The sequence below is a fragment of the Ascidia mentula genome, chromosome 5, assembly GCF_947561715.1.
Source record: "Ascidia mentula chromosome 5, kaAscMent1.1, whole genome shotgun sequence".
Taxonomy (NCBI): Eukaryota; Metazoa; Chordata; class Ascidiacea; order Phlebobranchia; family Ascidiidae; genus Ascidia; species Ascidia mentula.
Window position 1 is genome coordinate 10,320,783 of NC_138570.1, and position 19,399 is coordinate 10,340,181.

At 43.1% G+C, this 19,399-nt stretch overlaps 2 protein-coding genes across 2 annotated transcripts; both read right to left on the minus strand.

The window, feature by feature from the left end:
• Nucleotides 1-1,755: 1,755 nt before the first annotated feature.
• Nucleotides 1,756-3,378, minus strand: LOC145903430 (cerebellin-1-like). Its single transcript, XM_082991512.1, has 2 exons — nt 2,924-3,378; nt 1,756-1,989 (listed from the first exon to the last, which is right to left on the minus strand). The coding sequence occupies exons 1-2, from the start codon at nt 3,356-3,358 to the stop codon at nt 1,798-1,800; spliced, it is 627 nt and encodes a 208-aa protein (XP_082847638.1). The 5' UTR covers nt 3,359-3,378; the 3' UTR covers nt 1,756-1,797.
• Nucleotides 3,379-8,292: 4,914 nt separating this feature from the next.
• LOC145902292 (uncharacterized) lies at nt 8,293-18,988 on the minus strand. Its single transcript, XM_082990216.1, has 2 exons — nt 18,618-18,988; nt 8,293-13,751 (listed from the first exon to the last, which is right to left on the minus strand). The coding sequence occupies exons 1-2, from the start codon at nt 18,949-18,951 to the stop codon at nt 10,999-11,001; spliced, it is 3,087 nt and encodes a 1,028-aa protein (XP_082846342.1). The 5' UTR covers nt 18,952-18,988; the 3' UTR covers nt 8,293-10,998.
• Between the last annotated feature and the right edge of the window lie 411 nt (nt 18,989-19,399).

Here is a 19,399-nt window from a genome sequence, read left to right on the forward strand (position 1 = left end):
TTCCCATCAAAATTTGATGCATCGAGTATATTTATATGCACTGACATCTGCATGTTTCCAAAATTTCTTTTATTTAACTCACCGTAAGGCCAACCCAACTTTGAGCCAGTTTTTATAATTTCGACTGTTTAACAACGTTCTCCATGAATCCTCGCCAACTTGCAGTAAAGTGTTTGATTCTTGAAAGAGAAGGTTTTGAACAACGTAGCAAAGCAGTTGATTAAAACAGTTTGTAGTAAATACTATTATTGTTGTTTTATTTATGTCAGTTTTATTTCTCATTTTGGAACATTATCGGATATGTTTTGAGACATGCAGTTTTTTCTTGCTACGTTCGCCATCTTAAAAACAGAAATTGTTGCACTCATGGTTTGTCTTGCACGTAACCATAATCCACTTCTTAAGTGACGTTAACTCAAATGTCATTTCAATGCGTTTGTTTTATTCTGTCACAGAGATTTGGGAATTCTATGGAAACCAATTTACAACAACTGATGTCTCAGAACATACAGCGCAGAATGTAGAACGTTGCAAAGGTTGTCTTTGGGTTTTTGTAAAAAGCCAGTTACAGTCAAATTACATTAAATACCGGTAGTAGTCGCTGCATCACGAGTCGCACTTGACAGATTTAGAGCATTTGACTGTAGTTTCGCTTTGCCAGACCGATTTTTTGTATCCCGGCTTTCGTTGTCGTTTTTCCGCTTGGAAGGGTGTTGGGTAGAGGTTCGTAGGGAGCGAACGGAGGCTTGAACATTTTTGTAGCTTGTTTTAAAGCGTTGCAAAAACTTTCCGTACATTTTGATATACACTGGGTTACCAACCACATAGATTTTGAAATAAACATTGACATGCTTTTCTTAAACAGCTATATGGACACACTTTACATAAACTCCGCACATTTTAATCCCTCTGAAACAATAACAATTACCACCCTGATGCTGCTATCTCATCACATGGTCTATGACGTCACAAAACAATTTATAAACCACACAAGTTAATTGAAATACTTGCAGTGGGAAAAAACCTTGCATATTTTTATTCTTTTCAACAGTTGATTGTTGACATGCATAAGTTTTTGTTACCAACATAGGTTTGTGTAACCAGCATAAACAATTTTACGGTATTTGATTTTATGGCAAATATGCCCGGAATATTGGCATGCCAAATGGACTAAAACTTGTGTACGACGTCGGTTAATCACTTTATCAGAGGAGACGGTTTTAGGAAATTTATAAAGTATTTATGCTGGATGCGCGGTTATGTGTGAAAGTTATGCATTTTTAGTTTAGTTTATTTCGCAAAATACACACAAAAAATATTTCATCTGAAATAAAATGATGTATTTTTCTTGCTGACGCTGCCGGGCAGAATGTTTTTTCTGATAAAGGTCGATTGCATAACGACCGAAACATCGACCATCTTAATTATTTTCTGCCAGAAGAGCTTGTGAGTTTATTCAATATATTTTTCTTCTGAAAGTGGTTGTATTTGTCTTTCATGTATTTGCAAACACTTACAGTTGTTGATTTGTTGTATTCAGGTCATATATTAACAGGAGCAAAATATACAATTGACAAAACAACATAAAATGTACTGTCGTACACGCTTTGGCGGCGTTTATTGCGTCATCAAAAGGCAGCGCGAAAATGCTGGGTTTTGGTTTCTCTGTGGTTCTGACTTTTATTATCATCTGCCTCATTTCATAGACAAGAACATTACTATTGTACATAAACTAAATCGCTGTCCGTTTATTGGGCTTATACAAACAAGAAAAAAAATATAAATGAAACATGTCAATTAGAATCGATCTTCGTACAACAAGTGTCCTGAGAACGAGGAGAAACGCCATCCCCCGTCCAAATTTCCTTCCATAACTTCGATCCGAACCCGATCGTTGACGTTAAGGTGAACTAGGCCTGCATTGTGCGCCAGTTGTGGAGGACGCGAACTGTCGTTGGCAAAAGCAGTAAGAAGGACGACACCATTGATCTGCCAAGAAACAAAGTGTTTCGATCAGCAGTCTGCTTTCACTGCAACTGGCACGGCCTTGGGACTTAATGTCACCCGCAAGTAATGATGCTGTTTAAGCAAGCAGCCTTTGACCCGTGGATGAAACGCATGAAGCAAAATCCCTGACCGTTTTTAAGAATTCGGCGATTAGAGACCTTTGTGCGTTGTTTTGGACAAGCTTCGCAATGGACTGTGCATTTAAACGAGAATTAATAATGCAAAATAAATATTTGATACACACAGATTAAACGTTATCCGATTGCACTGCTGCGCGCAGACAAATAGCGTTGCAGCACGTAGAAGGTGACATCACTCACGGCCCGCAAAGGGCCAGATCTAAACCGCTGGCGCATAAATTTTTAAATTGGCGAAATGCTAGACGCGTAACAAAACCATGCAGGCCATGCAAAACCTCTCATATGGCTCATCCCGATCCCCAATTAAAATTTGATAAAGCGTTTACCCCGGCGGCGCCCCCAGATGTAATTACTTTTAAACGCCTTTTCATGCCACCCTTGTCTGTTTACACGTTACGCGTGCTCCAAAGATAAATCCCGACAGCTTATAAAAGTTATTTTTAATGTTTGTGGAAAATAATTATGATTTTAAAAAAAATTTTCTGCACCTTCTGTATCTACTTGTATTTGAGTGCAAACTCAAACTTTAAATTTTTTGTTTTAAGTTTTTATGTTTTAGAATTTTTTTTTTTTAGAATTTTTTTCGAAGTTTTAGGAAATGTTGAAACAGCCACAAGTCTCATTAGCCCACTCAGAATTATTTTCTCCACTTACATGTTTTCCACAAAACAATGAATGTTGCATTAAATTGCACCGAATTCACCTTTCAATTCCCTGTTGTTTTTATATTTGCCGACATCACCGAGTAAATCAATTTAACCAAAGCCTCCACGTACCGTCAAACCAATTGTTACGGCATTCCTGTTGAAAAGCTTGTAAATATTAAAGTTGACAGAATACACTCCGGATACGGGTGGTACGAAGGTGCTCGTGGCGGAGTCAAATGCATTTCCAATATTCAACAACAGATAGTCGAAAGTAACCACCACTGGGCCGTCTGATCCGTTCGGCAATCCAGAATTGGAATTTTTCTGCACAGAAAAGGCAACTCTCCGTGGAACGGGTGAAGGTGTGGCGAATGTTTGCTGTGTTTGGGTTTGAACTGCATCACATACAACCACACACTGTCCTTGAAGGGCGATATTTGGGTCCACGCCCGGAAACATCGATTCCCCATTGTCCAGTGTTGGTCGCGTTGTCTGGCATTTCACCAACAGGGACAATAACAGACAATGCAGGCACTTATAAATTTCCAAGTAAAAAGGCCTCATCTTTTCCTGCTAATTCCTACTCTATTTCCTGCAAGATTTTAGTTAAATTTAATCGTAGATAATATGAAGTTCAATGTATAATAGTTAAATAAAAACCCTACAATTTTAAATGAAAATACAATGAAATAATTTTGGTCGCATGTGAAACAAGAAATCGATTTTTTCAAAGCCATTTTTCACGAAGACGTCACAAAAGAGTGTTGGCGTCATACAAACGATTTTATTTTCACCTTCGATCGATAGTTAGACCTGACTTGCACATGGAAGGTAACATCCACACTAATATTTGTTGTTTGGCTATTTGAAGTTTCGGTCACAATGCTTTGTACAAACATACGGTAACTAATAATGCTATTGACGTGAATAATTTTGCTGCAGGAGGTTTCCATTCAAACACACTCTTTCACATAATGTAACAACAAATTTAAATATCATCACGTTTAATTACTATGAAAGCGCGAAACTTCTATCTTACATAAATGTCCTCATAAAACAATTCACGAAGGAAATTCGTGATTGTTCAACTGGAGATAAGTAGCGTAAGGGCCTAATGCTCTTTCATCTCTGCCTCATCATCCCTGACATATGTAGCGTGCAGTGCTTGTGGGATTAAATAATGTTTGGATCAATCTTAACCGACTTAGACAAAAATCTCAAACTTTCTAAGTAATGTCACATTCCAAATATAAATCACCTGATGAGCAGTACGTATTGCAACATTTTAAGCAAAAAATTGTATCTGTTCCATTTTTTTAATTTTAGCAGTTCTAAAACTTTCGAGCTGATTAAACTGGATGGCAAATTCAACAAACACTTGATCAACATGTCGAAATACAATTGCGGCCCCTGATTTTTACATGACATATTCTGAATGTTTGCTACGCATAATGTAAAGAATAATTATTATTTTGTTGTTTGATTCTCATCTAAACATAATTACCTAACTATAACAATCCAAATAATCTTATTTTATAAACAATAAAAAAAAAACCAACAAAACTTTTGCCTTTTCCAGCAAGGCCTATTGTAACATATAGGCTTTTAATTTTAAATGGGGCAATCATTTCCATTTGGAAAAACTTTCATTAGAGTTTGGCTAATTAAATTTTAATTTTTAAGCTATAAATAAATCCTGTGCACTTATTAGTAAACATCTAAAAAAGCTAGTAAATGCTTGTAAATTACAAAGTATGTTACAAAAAAATTCACAGCAACTTGTTGTATTCTGCCAGTTTTTCCGACAAAGCAGACATATGGCAGGACTTTAGACGGAAATTTGGTAGTTTATCAATAATTTAATCCGTTTATCAGAGGCCGCCAACTGTGGTTCATTCTTATATCTTCGTGATATGTTACGACAATAACATTAACCTGCGTAGATTTAAAGCGAATGTTGTTGTTATCAATCCTATTTAAACTGCATTATTGCCTTTATTTCCAATTATTGCCTTTTTCTCATTTCTTACCTCACATACAGTCCCCACAAAATTATACAAATCCGCGATGTATGGTCCTGCAAGGCATATAAAGATTGTCATTTTCCATCAAAAATTCAGCATAGATTTTATCTAACTAACATTTCGACCAGCATACGATGAGGTTTCTAACATCGAAAGGACAGTTGTCTTCTTACACATGACTTTCGCCTCCCTGACAAACAACAAACTTTTATTTCATGGCTCAAGTCGGTGCCGCCCACAGGACTTTGTAAACCTGACGCCCACGGAGCGTTTAAACCCCGTCGAGTCGACCGCAGGCATGGGAAAATTAATATTTTAGAGACAACTATTTGGAAGGTTATCTGTCACACGCTCTGTAAGTGGCGACGGCGGTTGGTTTCACTCTTGGTGAAAATTTGCTAAAAAGGGGCACTGGCTTGAACTAAAAGCATGCTGTCGATTGATCGAGATCGTTGGTTTTTCGCAGCTATTAGCAACTGGAGCGTTTAAATAATTTAACGCTTGAATTATCTTGATAACACCAACCAACACAGCACTGCTGCAAACCAGATTAAACGAGGTGAGATTGAAATAACACAACGAAAGTTTTTTATGTAGATTCGCGCGACACTCCCACGTAAAATCGGGCTTTGAGCCAATTGCAGATCAATTATTCAGCAGATGTATCTGCTTACAGTATTGCAATAAATTGCGTCCAACTTGATAAATATAGTTCTTCTGCGATTGTCACCGAATTGTTCTCAGCGTCTTTTCAGTCACTTTAACTTGTGACCCTGCAAGTAACCTGACCACGCGATTAGAGGAGCGGGCCCTTTGTTCCTACACATAATAAAAGTCCTTTAAAGTAGGGATTTCAATGTGCAGAAGGTAAAACACTTTATTGATTTCTGTTGTGTAAATCCCAAGAAAAAATAAAACCTACTAAAAACTGACAAGACAGACGCAAGCTTACGTTTATCGGATATCCATCAACTGGTAATATATAAAACGCTTGGATTTGCTTTACGGTCCGTTAGATTAAGCACAGTAACTGTATTATATCGATTAAACCTTTAAAAAACAAGTCTGTTGATTATAAATGAAAAGTCGAAACTATAACCCAGAAATCTCCATCTCTAGGAATTTGGTTGTCAACATAAACGATGGGCCGAGTCATAACAAAACTTCACAGCACATATGTTCTGATTTCATGGTGAATCCAACAAGCTCAGGGTGGCTAAATGAACGTTGCAAGGCACATCCTTCATTTTCCCTGAGGATCGTTACAGCATGCTTATCAGCAATGGGTGAAATTGCAGCAATACTGGGTTTTGTGTGCAAAAGCGTCACTGTTTAACCGAGACCTACAACCATAGGGTTACCATCGACATGGATTAAAAAAAAGCACGGTGTTTTTTAATGCCCACAATCGGATCTGTGTCAGAACTTCGTTCGATTTTAAGAATATTACCAATTTTTCGTCGAGTTTGTTGCGTACGTCCAATACTGCGCCATATATGATCAATTTTACGAACTATTTTTGTGAACAAATAAGCACGCTTGGAGGCAAAACTGGGAAAAACATAAGCACGTTTCTCAGAAAAATGCACATTTGCATTTTTTTAAGACACTTTTTGTGAAAAGTCTAAAACGAAATAAACACGGTATAACCCTGCCCATTAAGTGAAGGTGCAGTGATTTGGAAAATTTAAATTTTGCATCGACTTTTTTAAACTTCATGTTATAATATAGTATGAGGTTGTTTTTGTTTGTATTAGGAAAAGAGAGTTTGACTGTAACGTTGAATTGTAGGTATAAAAAAAAAACGCTGGAGTACATGCATAGGTGTATTCAGGTTATAGGCTTCTGTTGCTCTTCAGTTTTTGTTGTACAAACTACAGGTTATGGTACTTTTGCAACGCCGGGATTTTTTCCCATCAATGCATTCAGATTTATTCGTTTGAATTTTTTTTGGCCGCACCGGGGTTTGAACCCAGGACGTACTGGGTACAAATCCCGATCAGGTTTTCTTCTTGGTATATGGGTCGGGCGCCTGACTAATGCTGCCAATCACCCGCCCTTCTTCTTGGGGAAGGAACGCCACAGAAGCCTGCATATAGCAGCACCGAGAGGTATTTTTTTCGGCGATTGTCTTCCGCTAAGATGCGGTAGTGAGACCAAGGTGCAGAATGCTTGCGAACAACAACATCTCATTTACAACGTAATGAGAGGTTGCACTGCTACCGCGCCTTAAGGCGAACTAATGGGAAAAATGTTTTGTTTTCATGTCAGGTAGCCTATTATTTTGGTCACAAAAAAGCCTACCTAAATACAAAATTTCCATAGGTTCTCGTGTTATTTCTTTAATTATGATGAAGTGTTCATTTGAATTAAGTTAATTTGTATTTGACACAAAAAAAATGATTAACATTGAAACTAACTTCCTCTTGAATACGTAAATCAGCAGCTGTTTGATATACATACAGATGTAAGCCATTATGGCACATGACTGTCAAACTGAGCGACAATACGTGCGGGCTTTGTCTGTCACGTGACCCCGCCCGCCGTAGCGATTCGGCGTAAACAAGTCTCGAAAAACAGACTGCCGTCGCTCGGGCACTCGACGTAGCTTGCTGGGCGTTGTTTTCGTAAAAGACTCCCTTGGTCGCGACGACGCCGCGCTGGGCCCGACGAGTCATTCATTAATTTTTTATTCCCATTGCGCGGGACGGTGTTTATGGAGCGGACCGCAGCGAGGCAACGCCTGCTGGCAGCGGGATGTGAATCAGATTATTCGTGGGTATGAGCAAGGTGCTTGAAGCGAAACAGAAGTCGTTCACCTGTGATGAATAACAAAGAAAACAACTACGCCCTTACAAACGACGTTCCAGTGTGTGGGCCCGAGTTCTAAGAATTTCGTCTGAAAACCAATTTATTTTATGACTGCGGGTCACGTATGCGCCAAATACATTTCTTTTAACTTTCGTTTTATGAAAGGTAGTACTGAATTCGCTAATTTCAAGCATTGTTGTTCTGAAGTGTAATAACAAATCAAGAGATTCATTTTCCACATGATTTTCACCCACAAAAATATCACGAAACTCACGTTCATAACCCAAGCGGATTCTCAATTAATTTCCAACAACGTGTAACATAACTTGGAGCAAAAAGCACGGTGGGTGCCAGCAGTTTTGTTACGCGATTGCAAATGAAACAATTTTCTCTTGGAAGTGCCATTTGCGCAGGTCGGCGGTTACCAGTACGAAATGGAACTCACGTTTGCTTCACACATCCGCTCTCCCGCGTCAATTACTCGAAATTACCCTCAACGTCTTCGTTCCTCTGTCTGCTATTGACGACATTTGCTGTGGGACGTCAGCGCCTATCTCTGCCCCATTCCATGTAATCGAACGATGACCGTGAATTTACTGTCAGCTGTTGAGGCGGTAAACCGACTGCGCCTCGTGAAGACAGACACAGCCGTTGGGATATCATTTGTTTCTTTGTATTTTTCGCGACAATAGACTCGAAATACGATGAAGAAAAATACTAGAAAATAAAGCAACCAAATACAAAAAACAAACGAAAGAAAAACGACGGTGACAACAGCAATTAAAATATTTTAATGGTGAATATCAAGAAGTGAAAACGGAAAAGGGGGTTTTCACAATAAATATTACGACGAAGACCTCATACCAACGAAAAGCAAAAACTGACAGACAGCGTACTACCAACAATTAGGGTACCGTGTTGGTGTCCAAAGAACAATAAGTATTGCGCCAAAGAGAAATAGAAAGCGTGAAGGTGAGTGGACAAGATCCGATGAGCGATACATGACCGTGCATTCGTTCAAGCATGGGTGCTTTGTTTTTGATTACTATGGAACTGACAATCTCAACCCATGATATTATTTGCGTCACAGCTCTTTTCGGCAGCAAGGCAACCCCTCGCTTTAAGTAGGGACGTTGATTACAGTACAGGGCGTAGCGCGACACGATTCGAAAAGATCGATCGAAATTGTTCAGGCGAGCGATGTTGAGCGCCGGGGAGTTGGTTCTATGACGCCGGGACCTAACGCGTAACTCACAAGGGCCGTTGGAAATAGCCCGCAGCCGAAGCGGGCCACACGCGCGCGAGCACTCCACAATGACGTCACGGCGAGTCCGAACAAGAGCGAAAACCAACAAAGCGAATGTGGGATCTGTGAGTGAGCCGAGGCGGCGTGGCAAATGAAAAAAAAAACGCACACAAGGTTGTTTACTGATTTGGGCGCGATAGAACCGAGAAAAGTGCGCGCGCGAGTAACTTCTCACTACAATTTTTGTTGTGATTCAGCCCTTAATCCCCAACGTGACTGCAAACCAAAGTCGGGTTAAAACATGCTCATGGCGCGGATAACACCGGCGTACCGTCTAAAAATTCCGCCGCAGTATACAGTCATCCTTTTAAGAGCTGGCAAATGTCGCCGATGCGTCAGTGGTTCGAACGACCGGTGACACACACACACTCTCACACAAAAAAAACACGGTGAGAAAACAAATTTGGCTATTTTCAAAAAGATGAGTGAGTGCTTTGGGGTGACACACGCTATAGGTGGTGGGGGCAAAATCAGTGACGTGGCGGTAAAGTGCACGGGGAGGAGGTCGATTCGCGTCTTTTTCTTTGGACAGTCGAAAACAGTGTGGTCGAATTGAACATGGTGAGGTGCACGGCAAATCACCGCGCGGAGGTAATTCACATCATCGCGTACCAGTAGCATTGGAACGTCGCCGATCACGTTTTGACACAAAAAAAACATGGAGACAGTGCCAAGTGCGAACCACCAACACGACGCCTAAAAGTTCCAAGCGATTTTGCGGATTTACACAGGTTGTGGCCAGGGAGCGTGGGTTTTTGTACAAACAAGGACGTCGTCATGGTTCCTGCGTGGGAAGGGGATGCGGGCGCAGAGAATGGATCAGGACTCAACGTTCAATGCGGAAAAAACAGCCGGGGTGACGTAGGCATGGCCTGCCTGTCCCAATCTCCGGTCTAACCATTCTATCCATCAAACCGAATGTTATTATGGCGGCCATTAGAGCCATAAGGATGTTTACAGCCTTTTCATTAAGTTTGGCAATAGTTGTTGTTTGAGAGAAATGTTAAATACTTGTTAGCTTTGTTTTGAATTTACAATGACGCACGTGATTTATTTAAAAATAACGCATTAAATGGGATTTTACGTTCCTTAAGTTAATACTATATTACACAAACGATCTTTAACCAAAGCTGGTTTTATGAGTTGTTTACATCAACCAACGCCGAAAGGCACTCGCCGCGCATATTTCCCATTCATAAAAACGCATACGCGCTTGTTAGCCAATGGGATTCGATTTCCGCCTTCGTAGCGGCTCCCAGTAGAGCGTTCGAGCGCTGTTGCGCAAAGGAAAACAGCAACAGTGCAGGAAAACTGGCGGCTGTTAAACGTCGCTCCAGCTATTTTGGTGTCGACAAATTTGTCATGTGTGCAAACGCCCGTCAAGAATAACGGCCACCACTAACGCGACAGCAGCGGCTGGGCAGCGTCACAATCCGTGGCTCACCGTGGAGGATTACGCGAACGAAAGTAAATTCATGCAAACAAAAATCCAACGTGAATCACTGAAAACCGCCCAAGTACGCCTTGCACCAAACAAGGTACGAAAACACGCACGTGTGTACGTCACGTCTGACGTTAACCTGGGGTGTTCGTCACAGGGCACCAGGCGACGGTGACGGTGACTGTTCAATTTCACGGACAGGTTACTGACGCGACGCTACACGAGATAAACAAATATACTGCATTGCCACGCGGTACAGGTTGTAATACGGTATTACATGAACCATTCGTATAATGTTTAGAAGAAACGAACAGAGAAGTTCCATGCGTTTTACAAAGAAAGCACCTAATACGTGGGTTATTATTATCACGTTTATAGAAGTTTGGTTTCATTATTACATTTGACACATTTTAAGGTAAATGACTGGAAAGGCTACGCGTTATTCTCGACGCGCGGAGGCGATTGATTAAAATCGCAATTAAGGGTTGAGGTGGGAAAATGACATAATACGTGAATTTTAAATAAGCAGCAACGCAAGCATCGCCACACATGGGCGGGCGTAGCTTCGAGCAATCGCACGCGGTCCCAAGGGATTAAAGAATAGTGACTACCGCCAAAGACGTCAGTTACTTAATGCATCAAAGGTCATGTCCGTGTAGTCATTTCCGAGGTCGACAGCCGACGCGCTCTGTTTGAGAGTGATCCGGGGTGTCGCAGAGTCGTCTTCGGAGGCGGTAACAGTTACCACGTATGGCGAGTTGGTCTGTTTCTGTGCCTTGGCGAAATCAATGTTCACGTACTCGCCATTTAAAGAGTCCCTGTTGCGCGCATCGCCGTTGGTTGGCGGAGAAGACGACACGTGGTTGTTTCGGGCGTCGTTGTTGACCTTTTTCTTGGTGTGTTTAAACGACTGAGTTCTCCTGGTGGTGTTAGAGTGACTGACAGCCTGGCGAATGCCGTAAAGGGTCTTCGGCCGCTTCGACTTGTGCTTGGTACGTTCCAAAGAGTTGGTGGGGAACATATGTTTGGACAATCCGTCCTTCTTCTGGTGTGGGTACTGAAACCGCGTGCCGTTTTCCGTCACCCGGCGGCCGTTGGTGCCGTTGGCGCCGTTGGCGCTCAAGGGACTCATGTGCAAGTAACCATTGGCATCTTTCACATAGGCCTCGGAGTCAGGCGGAGAAGAGGAGACCGACTCCGTCTTGACTTTACCAGTCTTCGTGGGTAGGTCGTGACTCAGCGGTCGCATGTTGAGATAATCCTTGGGGTTTGATGGACTCGGGGTCGACCCTCTCGAGTGGTCAGCTGGGGTGGTTAAATGGCCGTTACAATTCTTGGAGTTCACAACTTGTTGCCCGCCATCGGGAACGTCGCTGCCCTCAAAGTCCGACGACAACTTGAGGTGGCAGTTGTAATGCGGGGAAGACGGTTGCATCTTGCAATACGCAGATTCTGCATCGTCGACCTCACCCGCCCTTCCAGTGGCACCAAATGTCCTTTCCTCGTACATTAAACCACAGTGACAAGGTGCAGTGGAAATACCGCATTTTTCCGGGGAGTGACCGTAAACTCCAAAGTTTCCATTTACCATTGAGGTACTACGTGGAACCGCCGCGTCTGGGACGGAGCGGCGACGCTTGTCGATATCTTGCGGTTTGGACCTAACCGGCCTCATCGGCACGTAACCGTTTTGGATATGGATATGTTTGTTGTTAACTTCGGGGGTCGTCCACGGCTTGGACATGGGGGTATAGTCGGAGGGCGACGACTGTAGATTGTTGTTGGAACTTTGGAAAGAACCTCCCGAAAAGGACATTAACCGAGAAATAAATGTTGACGAGGAAGGCGGGGTAGACTGTTTACGACTCGGGACCGTTGTAATTTGATGAGGGTATTTCGAGCTACCGTCAAAATCCATCACAGCGTAATCATCTGGCTGCGAAAAGCTGTCCGCTGCTCCGGCTGCGAGTACAATTCCCTTTGGCGATGCTGTGGATGAGGGTGTACACGAGTACGAGCTATTTTCCGAATGCGAGGAGTACTGCGACGGGGACTGGCTGTAACTATCCATCGCTTTGCTCGTATTCGATTGCTCAGGGTTGGGATGAAATGTACCCTGCTGTTGGGGGGACGCGGATAAAGAGGATGCCGCAGTGCTGTAACTCAAACTATCGTCCAGCGAATGAGTCCGAGAGTGCGGTGGGACATTTACGTAATCCACTTGGTTGGTTGACGGCGTGTTGGGATTAGAGGGTGGTTGTTCTGTCGGGGGTGGCGGTGCCTGCTGGACTTGGGGCATAAGTCGGGGATTGCACACAGAAGGGTCACTATATGTTGTCTGCGACAGGTGGATGAGGCAGTTCGGGCAATAATGACGACCAGCCGGCGTGTCTTCGTGTATAGGCGGGGTCGAACTGGGGTGCGGGAACTCCGGGGTCATTGATCGACCTTGAAAAGACTTGGTATGTCGCAAGCCTCCCTTGATCGAAGACTGAGTGGGACTGTGTCTTCCTTCGCCCATATATTCCTCAAGACTGTCAGAGGGTGCGAACGAAGACGGCGTGCAGCTTGAGTAACCAGTCGAAAACTCGGTACTGGAGGTGAGAGCCGTGTTAAGTTGTTCCGTGCTAGATGCTTCACTCGAGCTGTGACAGCTTCCTGGCAGCGACGCCGTGTGCGCGTGTGACACAACGTGTCCTGATCGCTTGCTGTGAGCAGCAAGAATGCGGTTGCGCATGGCTGGACTACTGGGTGACCGCACACTGCTGAATCGCAGAGGCCGCTTCATGGTACCTTCGCCTTCGCTGCCTGTGCGTAACCTTGAATCGTGGATGACACCGTGCGAACCCGGCAGGCTGTCGCAGCGGATTCGTCGGCTGGGGATAGTGGTAAGTTTCCCCATGCCGATCTGACTCGGAGGTGGGTTATTGTGATGCGAGCGCACTGGTCTTAGTCGCCCGGAGGTGGAGCCAGAACTGTACGAGCGACCGCGGTAGCTGTTATTTTCTTCCTCCTTCTTCAAACTGTACATCACATCGATGATGGTCTGATGCATCTGGGCGGCCATCACGTCGTCTCCGAGGTCCATCCACAGCTTTCCGCTGCCGATTCCAGACGCGCGTCCCGGCTCAATAAAGAAAGAGTTATCGCTGTGTCCGCAAACCCGAATGCTCGTGATGCGAATTTCAACTGGCTCGCTACGGGACCGATCTCGACCGCCGGAATTGTTAACGTGGACAAACACCATGCAGTCATGGGTGAGGCAAATGCGGTGTGGGCCGTTGAGACTCATTAGCAGGCTGCTGTTTGTCATTTCGAGCTCCTTGTTTTCCAACGTCACGTGCCACACATGTTTGAATAGCAGCGAACCGGGTTCTACAAAGAGAAAACAAACACTAGGGTTAATTCAACGCGCACAAATACAATTAAAAAGCTTTCAAAAGTCACTTTGGTTAGGAAAACACGGTAACTAAACCCACACTATCCAATAAACAAAACGTAAAGCACGGTCCAATAAAGCTTGAATGTTAAATCTTATCGGAATGCGGATGGTGAGTGTTTGTTTTCAACTGTTTGCCGAGCCAACGTTTCTGGCCGTTACACGACGCTAAGCTGCGCTTTTGGCATTTTTTCGAAGTTGTTGTTGTCCGGTGGGCGCTACGAACGCCGCCCGGAGTTTATTGTGAAATAGAAGCGGGAAGCTTTGTGGTGTTCCCGAATACCGGCGAAGAAGTTTGCGCGCTCAAGGAGCCAGTTCCTTCCGAGTCTTTGTTTCACATTTCGAGCGTTCCTGTGTGACCAAAGCGACAAGCGCGGCTTTGTTTATTGCAAACGCCTCTCATACAATTACCTCGCGTGTGAGAAGTAAGATTATACCCCACAGGAAATGTTACTAAGTACGGTTTGATCCGAAATCAAGGATCCGATTGAAAAACAACAACAGTTTAACGACCATACGAGGAATAACTATTCTATTAATCGGCTCGGGAGATGCGTCCAGGCATCATAATGAGCGTAACAGCTGTCCTGACCAGGAACACCAACGTGATTGCGTGTGTTGACTTCTTGCCACGAAGCGTATGGCTATGGCGTACTCGTTGCGTGGCCTGGCGGTAACGCGAAGGGGCGAAGAAAACAACTGCTTTAAGTGCAGTGTTGAGTGAAAACATGCCCAGCTGACGAGCCAATTTACGTGGCGGTGGGACGCTCTTAATCGCAATCGCTGCCGCAGGCGAGGTCGGGCCAACAAACAACAATTCGGGTCTCGACCTTCGCTGAACCTCAAACCAGCGGTTTGTAAGTACCGACGCTGTTATACGAAGTAAAAACCACCATTATTGAGTCAAACTCTGCAGTGTGAATCTAACGTTGGTAAAATATTTAAACAAGAATCGTCGCCGAGGCAACGACGTCACTCTAAAGGTGACTAGTCGTGTTGTTTAGAGAAGCGAGCAAAGTTATGCGATAATAACACTATCCTTGTGCCAAAACAACACCGTCCAAGATACGCGAAATTGCCTCTGGCGTTGCGACAGAACGGGACACCACGCAAAAGAAAAAATACTCACAACTGCTTATTATTGATGTTTAGACAAAGTTCCCATTTCCAAACAGTATGTTTTGATGGAATTAGAAGAAAACCGACACAATGCCACAATGCGTGGCATCGGATACACGGGAAGAGTCGTTGGTATCGCGGAAACAAAATGCATTGGACGAGTTCAACCCTTGACTTGTTTTTCCAGTGCGTTATTGACATATCAAAGGTCGGGCGTTGCGATTTATTACCGGGAATCTCGTCGGTCTAACGGGCAACGACCGGCTGTTAAATTGGGGAAACCTCCCGCAATACATTATCGCGGAAACGGTGTTGGGCAACCAAGTTACAGCTGCTACGAGTGCTACACAGTCGATGCGATTTATTGCGTGGAATTGGGTGGATATATAGATCGCTACGACGTAGCCTTTTGTTGCTTGACGAGGAAGCCCGTTTCCAAGAACCACCGCAGAACTGGTAAACAAGCCTCAGATGTCAAATATTGGTAAACACGTCGCTTCGTTTTGACAGACGATCAGTTATGTTTTAACTTTTAACGAAACTCATAAATGCGAGCAATAGCTAAGCAAAAAATAAATTAAGAAAAACAATGATTTAAAACTAAAACAAATTTTGTCAAAAAAAATTGGATGGGTCTTAACACACGCCTAAAAGAACAAGTTTTGCCGAAGAAATGACCATTGCCCAAAATACGCAGCATGTCACGTCCGTATGCCGCCTGTTTATACTACATGAACGACAACACCCCTGTTTTCGTCTGGAACTGCGCGAGCGCTGTACGTGGGCGGACAAATAGAAAGAGAGAAGGAAGCATTTCTAACTGGGTCCCCCGAAAGAGAAAGATGGGAAGTGCGCTTGCTACCACCAGAACGCCTTCCCAAGAAGAGAACAAAAAAAAGAGAAGTACGACTTTAGCGAAAAACACTTCAAAAGGTCAGACTTTGATCTCAGCAGCTCCGCGGATGCTCAGTGGAAAACGCGCCAATAAATTCGGGTGGGGAATAGAGATTAACGCAAAGTGCGGATGCAGCCACCAAAACAGCTTGCCTTTAGTTTTTTTTTGTCGCAAGAAGTTTGAAGTGCCAAAGCCACCGCAGTGAAATGTTGTCGACATTATAACACGATAATCACAACTTGTTGAACGAGATAGTGCCACAAACCGATGTTTAATAATTGCCCTCCGCGACGCCCGAGCGCATCCAGCACATCTGCGGGCGCTGCTTGGTTACAATAACACTTTCTTCTACCTACGCAACCCAACACCGCGCGAAAGTGTTGGGGATTTGTGTCTGACATTTTCCAGCTACAGATTGACCCGACCAAAAGACACCAACCGCGACATGTCCTTTCCGTTAAACGGGAAGATTGCTTGACGCTGACAAACTGCAGCCATTTTTGTGCAATTAACTGGTTAAAAAGATAAGACTTGGTGACCCACCAGAGAACAAAAAGTTTTATCATGCCATCGTCACAATAAAGTGAAAACTGTGACACTGCCACAAAGTAGTTCAGACAGAAATACTATACAGGCGAACAACAAGTGGTGCATTGTTGGTTTCTCAACCATGTTTATGATGGGTAATCGTAAGCGTGGGCATCTACAGCTGAGGTCACGAACATAGCGAAGAGGCATTTCCCTCTTCGTCGCACGTCAAAACAAAACACAAGCAAAAATGGAACGCGCTTTGCGCAAATGTAGAATTAACCCAAGAGCACCATCTGTTCCCAGCAACGTCACTGGGGAAAGTTGCAAGTAACTGCACCTGCTGCTGTGCGACCGATGACGCAATTAAGACAACTAACCGTCTTTCTAATTTTGTCCAACCTCTGAGTCTTGAAAGAACAACATGCACGGCAATTTTTTTTAGATTGTTTGCTTTGTGTACCCGCTGACGCGCCATTTACACAAAATGGTGTTTGTCTGTAAGTCTCGATTGACTATTATACGTAATTCGAGGATACCGCAGTTTTCTTGGCCATCATTTTGTCCAACGTTTTTTTCGATCTAAAGTATCACTTCTAAACCAAATGCCCGACTGGTAATTCATCGGTGTTGAATTTTCGACAATACATACAGACGTCTGACCCATACAAAGTGGCGGGACGACGCCCATTGAAAAACCACACAGCCCCGTTTTACCGATCCGTCAAAGGTTTTTAAATGGAAACATGGACCCTCGACTTACGTGGTTACTTATATTACACGAGGTAAACGACGCCAATCACAAAAGGGCGGAAACTTTTTATTGGTCGGCAATTGTAAAAAGTGCGGGAATCGGGGCGTTTGATGCAGCCCAATCATGTCCATTTAGGAGTAAAATAACAAGTACCAGGAGCGCGCGTAGTAGAGACGGAGTTACGTAGACGCGAAGGAATGTGGAACACTCGGCGAGTTGTTTTCGCGCGACGGGATCAGGATTGTGCGCGCACGCGCCTGTGACACACCCAAGGTGCGACTAAAACCGAACACACACGCGCCCACTGACATTCGCTCTCCTCTTAGCTCGTCTCTCTCCCTGTGTGTGACGAACCACAACATTATACTCAATAACAGGTACCATGACAAACAAGTCGGCGTTGAGAGCGCCTTGAAAACATAATAACGGCGGAATACTTGTTTTACGATAGCCAACAGTCAATCATTTTCGCACGTTTTGTTTTAAGACTGTGAACTTAACGACAATATAACATTGGTACGATCTGTCGTTGTTAAAATTCATCCACAGTGCGTAGTTCCCAAATTCGTAAATAATTAGCTACATATCCAGACAGGCACTAAACGCGTGATCACGACCAAAGTCGAGTTAGACGTGGCAGAGTTAACAAACAGGGCGATCGGGTTCAAATCGGCGGTTTCAAAACATATCGAAAACATCCATGCGCAAAGTGGTGAGCGGAAGTTACATGGTTGGATTTGGCGGCGATTCGTTTAGTAGTTGGGCCTTGTATTGAATCGCGATCGGTCACATGTGAAAATTTAACGCGCTGGGAACTTCATGGATGAGCGATGTAAAAGTATGTCTTGGGAAACCAGCGAGCCGTGGGAAGCAGCCGCCGAAACGGCCATGCAGCTACGGAAACATTCTGTAGCTTGACCACCCAGAAATGCTGCAAGCGTTGGGCTATTTACCTTGGGGCTGACTGCATTCGATTTAGTAGGTTAAAAGACATATGTTACCACACCCGGCGGCATTGTGCAGACTGAATGCTAATTATATGACATCAGCAGACAATCAAACTATACCCTACATAAATGATTCATTAGCAACAGCACCTTATCAAATTGCATATTGTTTTGTATAATTGCAGCAGATGCAATTTGGGCACCGGTTTATGCACACTTAAATTTTAAAGCCCTCTTTAAATTGCTGAAAATTTTGCGACTAATTGACTTTCCTAAATTTTTCCAACAACACATCAAATGGTTAAAAAGAGCAAATTCTGAAATGGCACCGTAAGAGGGCATGCAACCAATTCAAGCAATATATATGGTGATTATTGCTGGATTGTACTTCCCATTGCTACAATTTGGCACAAATTGTTATTGTAGTATTTAATCCAGCCGTCCTACGGTACATGTGCATTGTTGCCACTACACTACTATATATACTTCCAAAATAAAACAAAATTTTCCTTTGCAATTCCAATACAGTTTACAATTAAATTAGCCAAAATCTCTTTACCTGGGCGTAATGCTCTTTGCAATGCTGTTACCCACTGTCCTTGTATATCAGCATTGTCAGCAGCCATTGTGAAATGTTCATCTTCAGTAAATATAACAATGAGGTAGTCATGTTTGGAGTCTTTCTTTTTGCTTACGTTCCAAGGATTGTCCAAATCAATTTGGCGCTTTGGCTTGTCACTTTTTTGTCCTTTCCACTTTTTCTCATTTTCATAGTATTCCAGTTTAGGTGGGGGGCCTTCCCTCAACACAAAAAAACGCTTGTTTTTTGCTTTGCGTAATATTCCTTTGATGATTATATCAGTTGACATTGTATAATCAGGTTCTGGAGCCATGACATTGATATAAATATTGTATGATGGTTTTAACCTTTCATCTAAACATATGTTATACTTTTGTAACAGCAAATCAAAGTACTTAATTAATAAACAACAAAAAAGTCCAAACACATTAAAACTCACTTTAACTTTGCACTCATAAACATTTCAAAGCACTCCTTATTTTGAATCAACCAGCAATAAAATAATTCATGTACAATTGCGCCTGTTCAACTTTACCACTGACAAGAAAACACTTACAGAACCATGACATGTCCACTGCCGAGCGTTATTATGTGCCATAGCATGTTTTTTTACCAGCAAATTGTACATGATGTGTTCTTCCTAAAACTGCAGATACTAAATCACATTACCATGTACACCAATTGCCAAGATACTATACTGATTAACACATATATAAACAGTGTCAGCCAGCAAACTTCACCTCACTTAATAAGCTTGCACT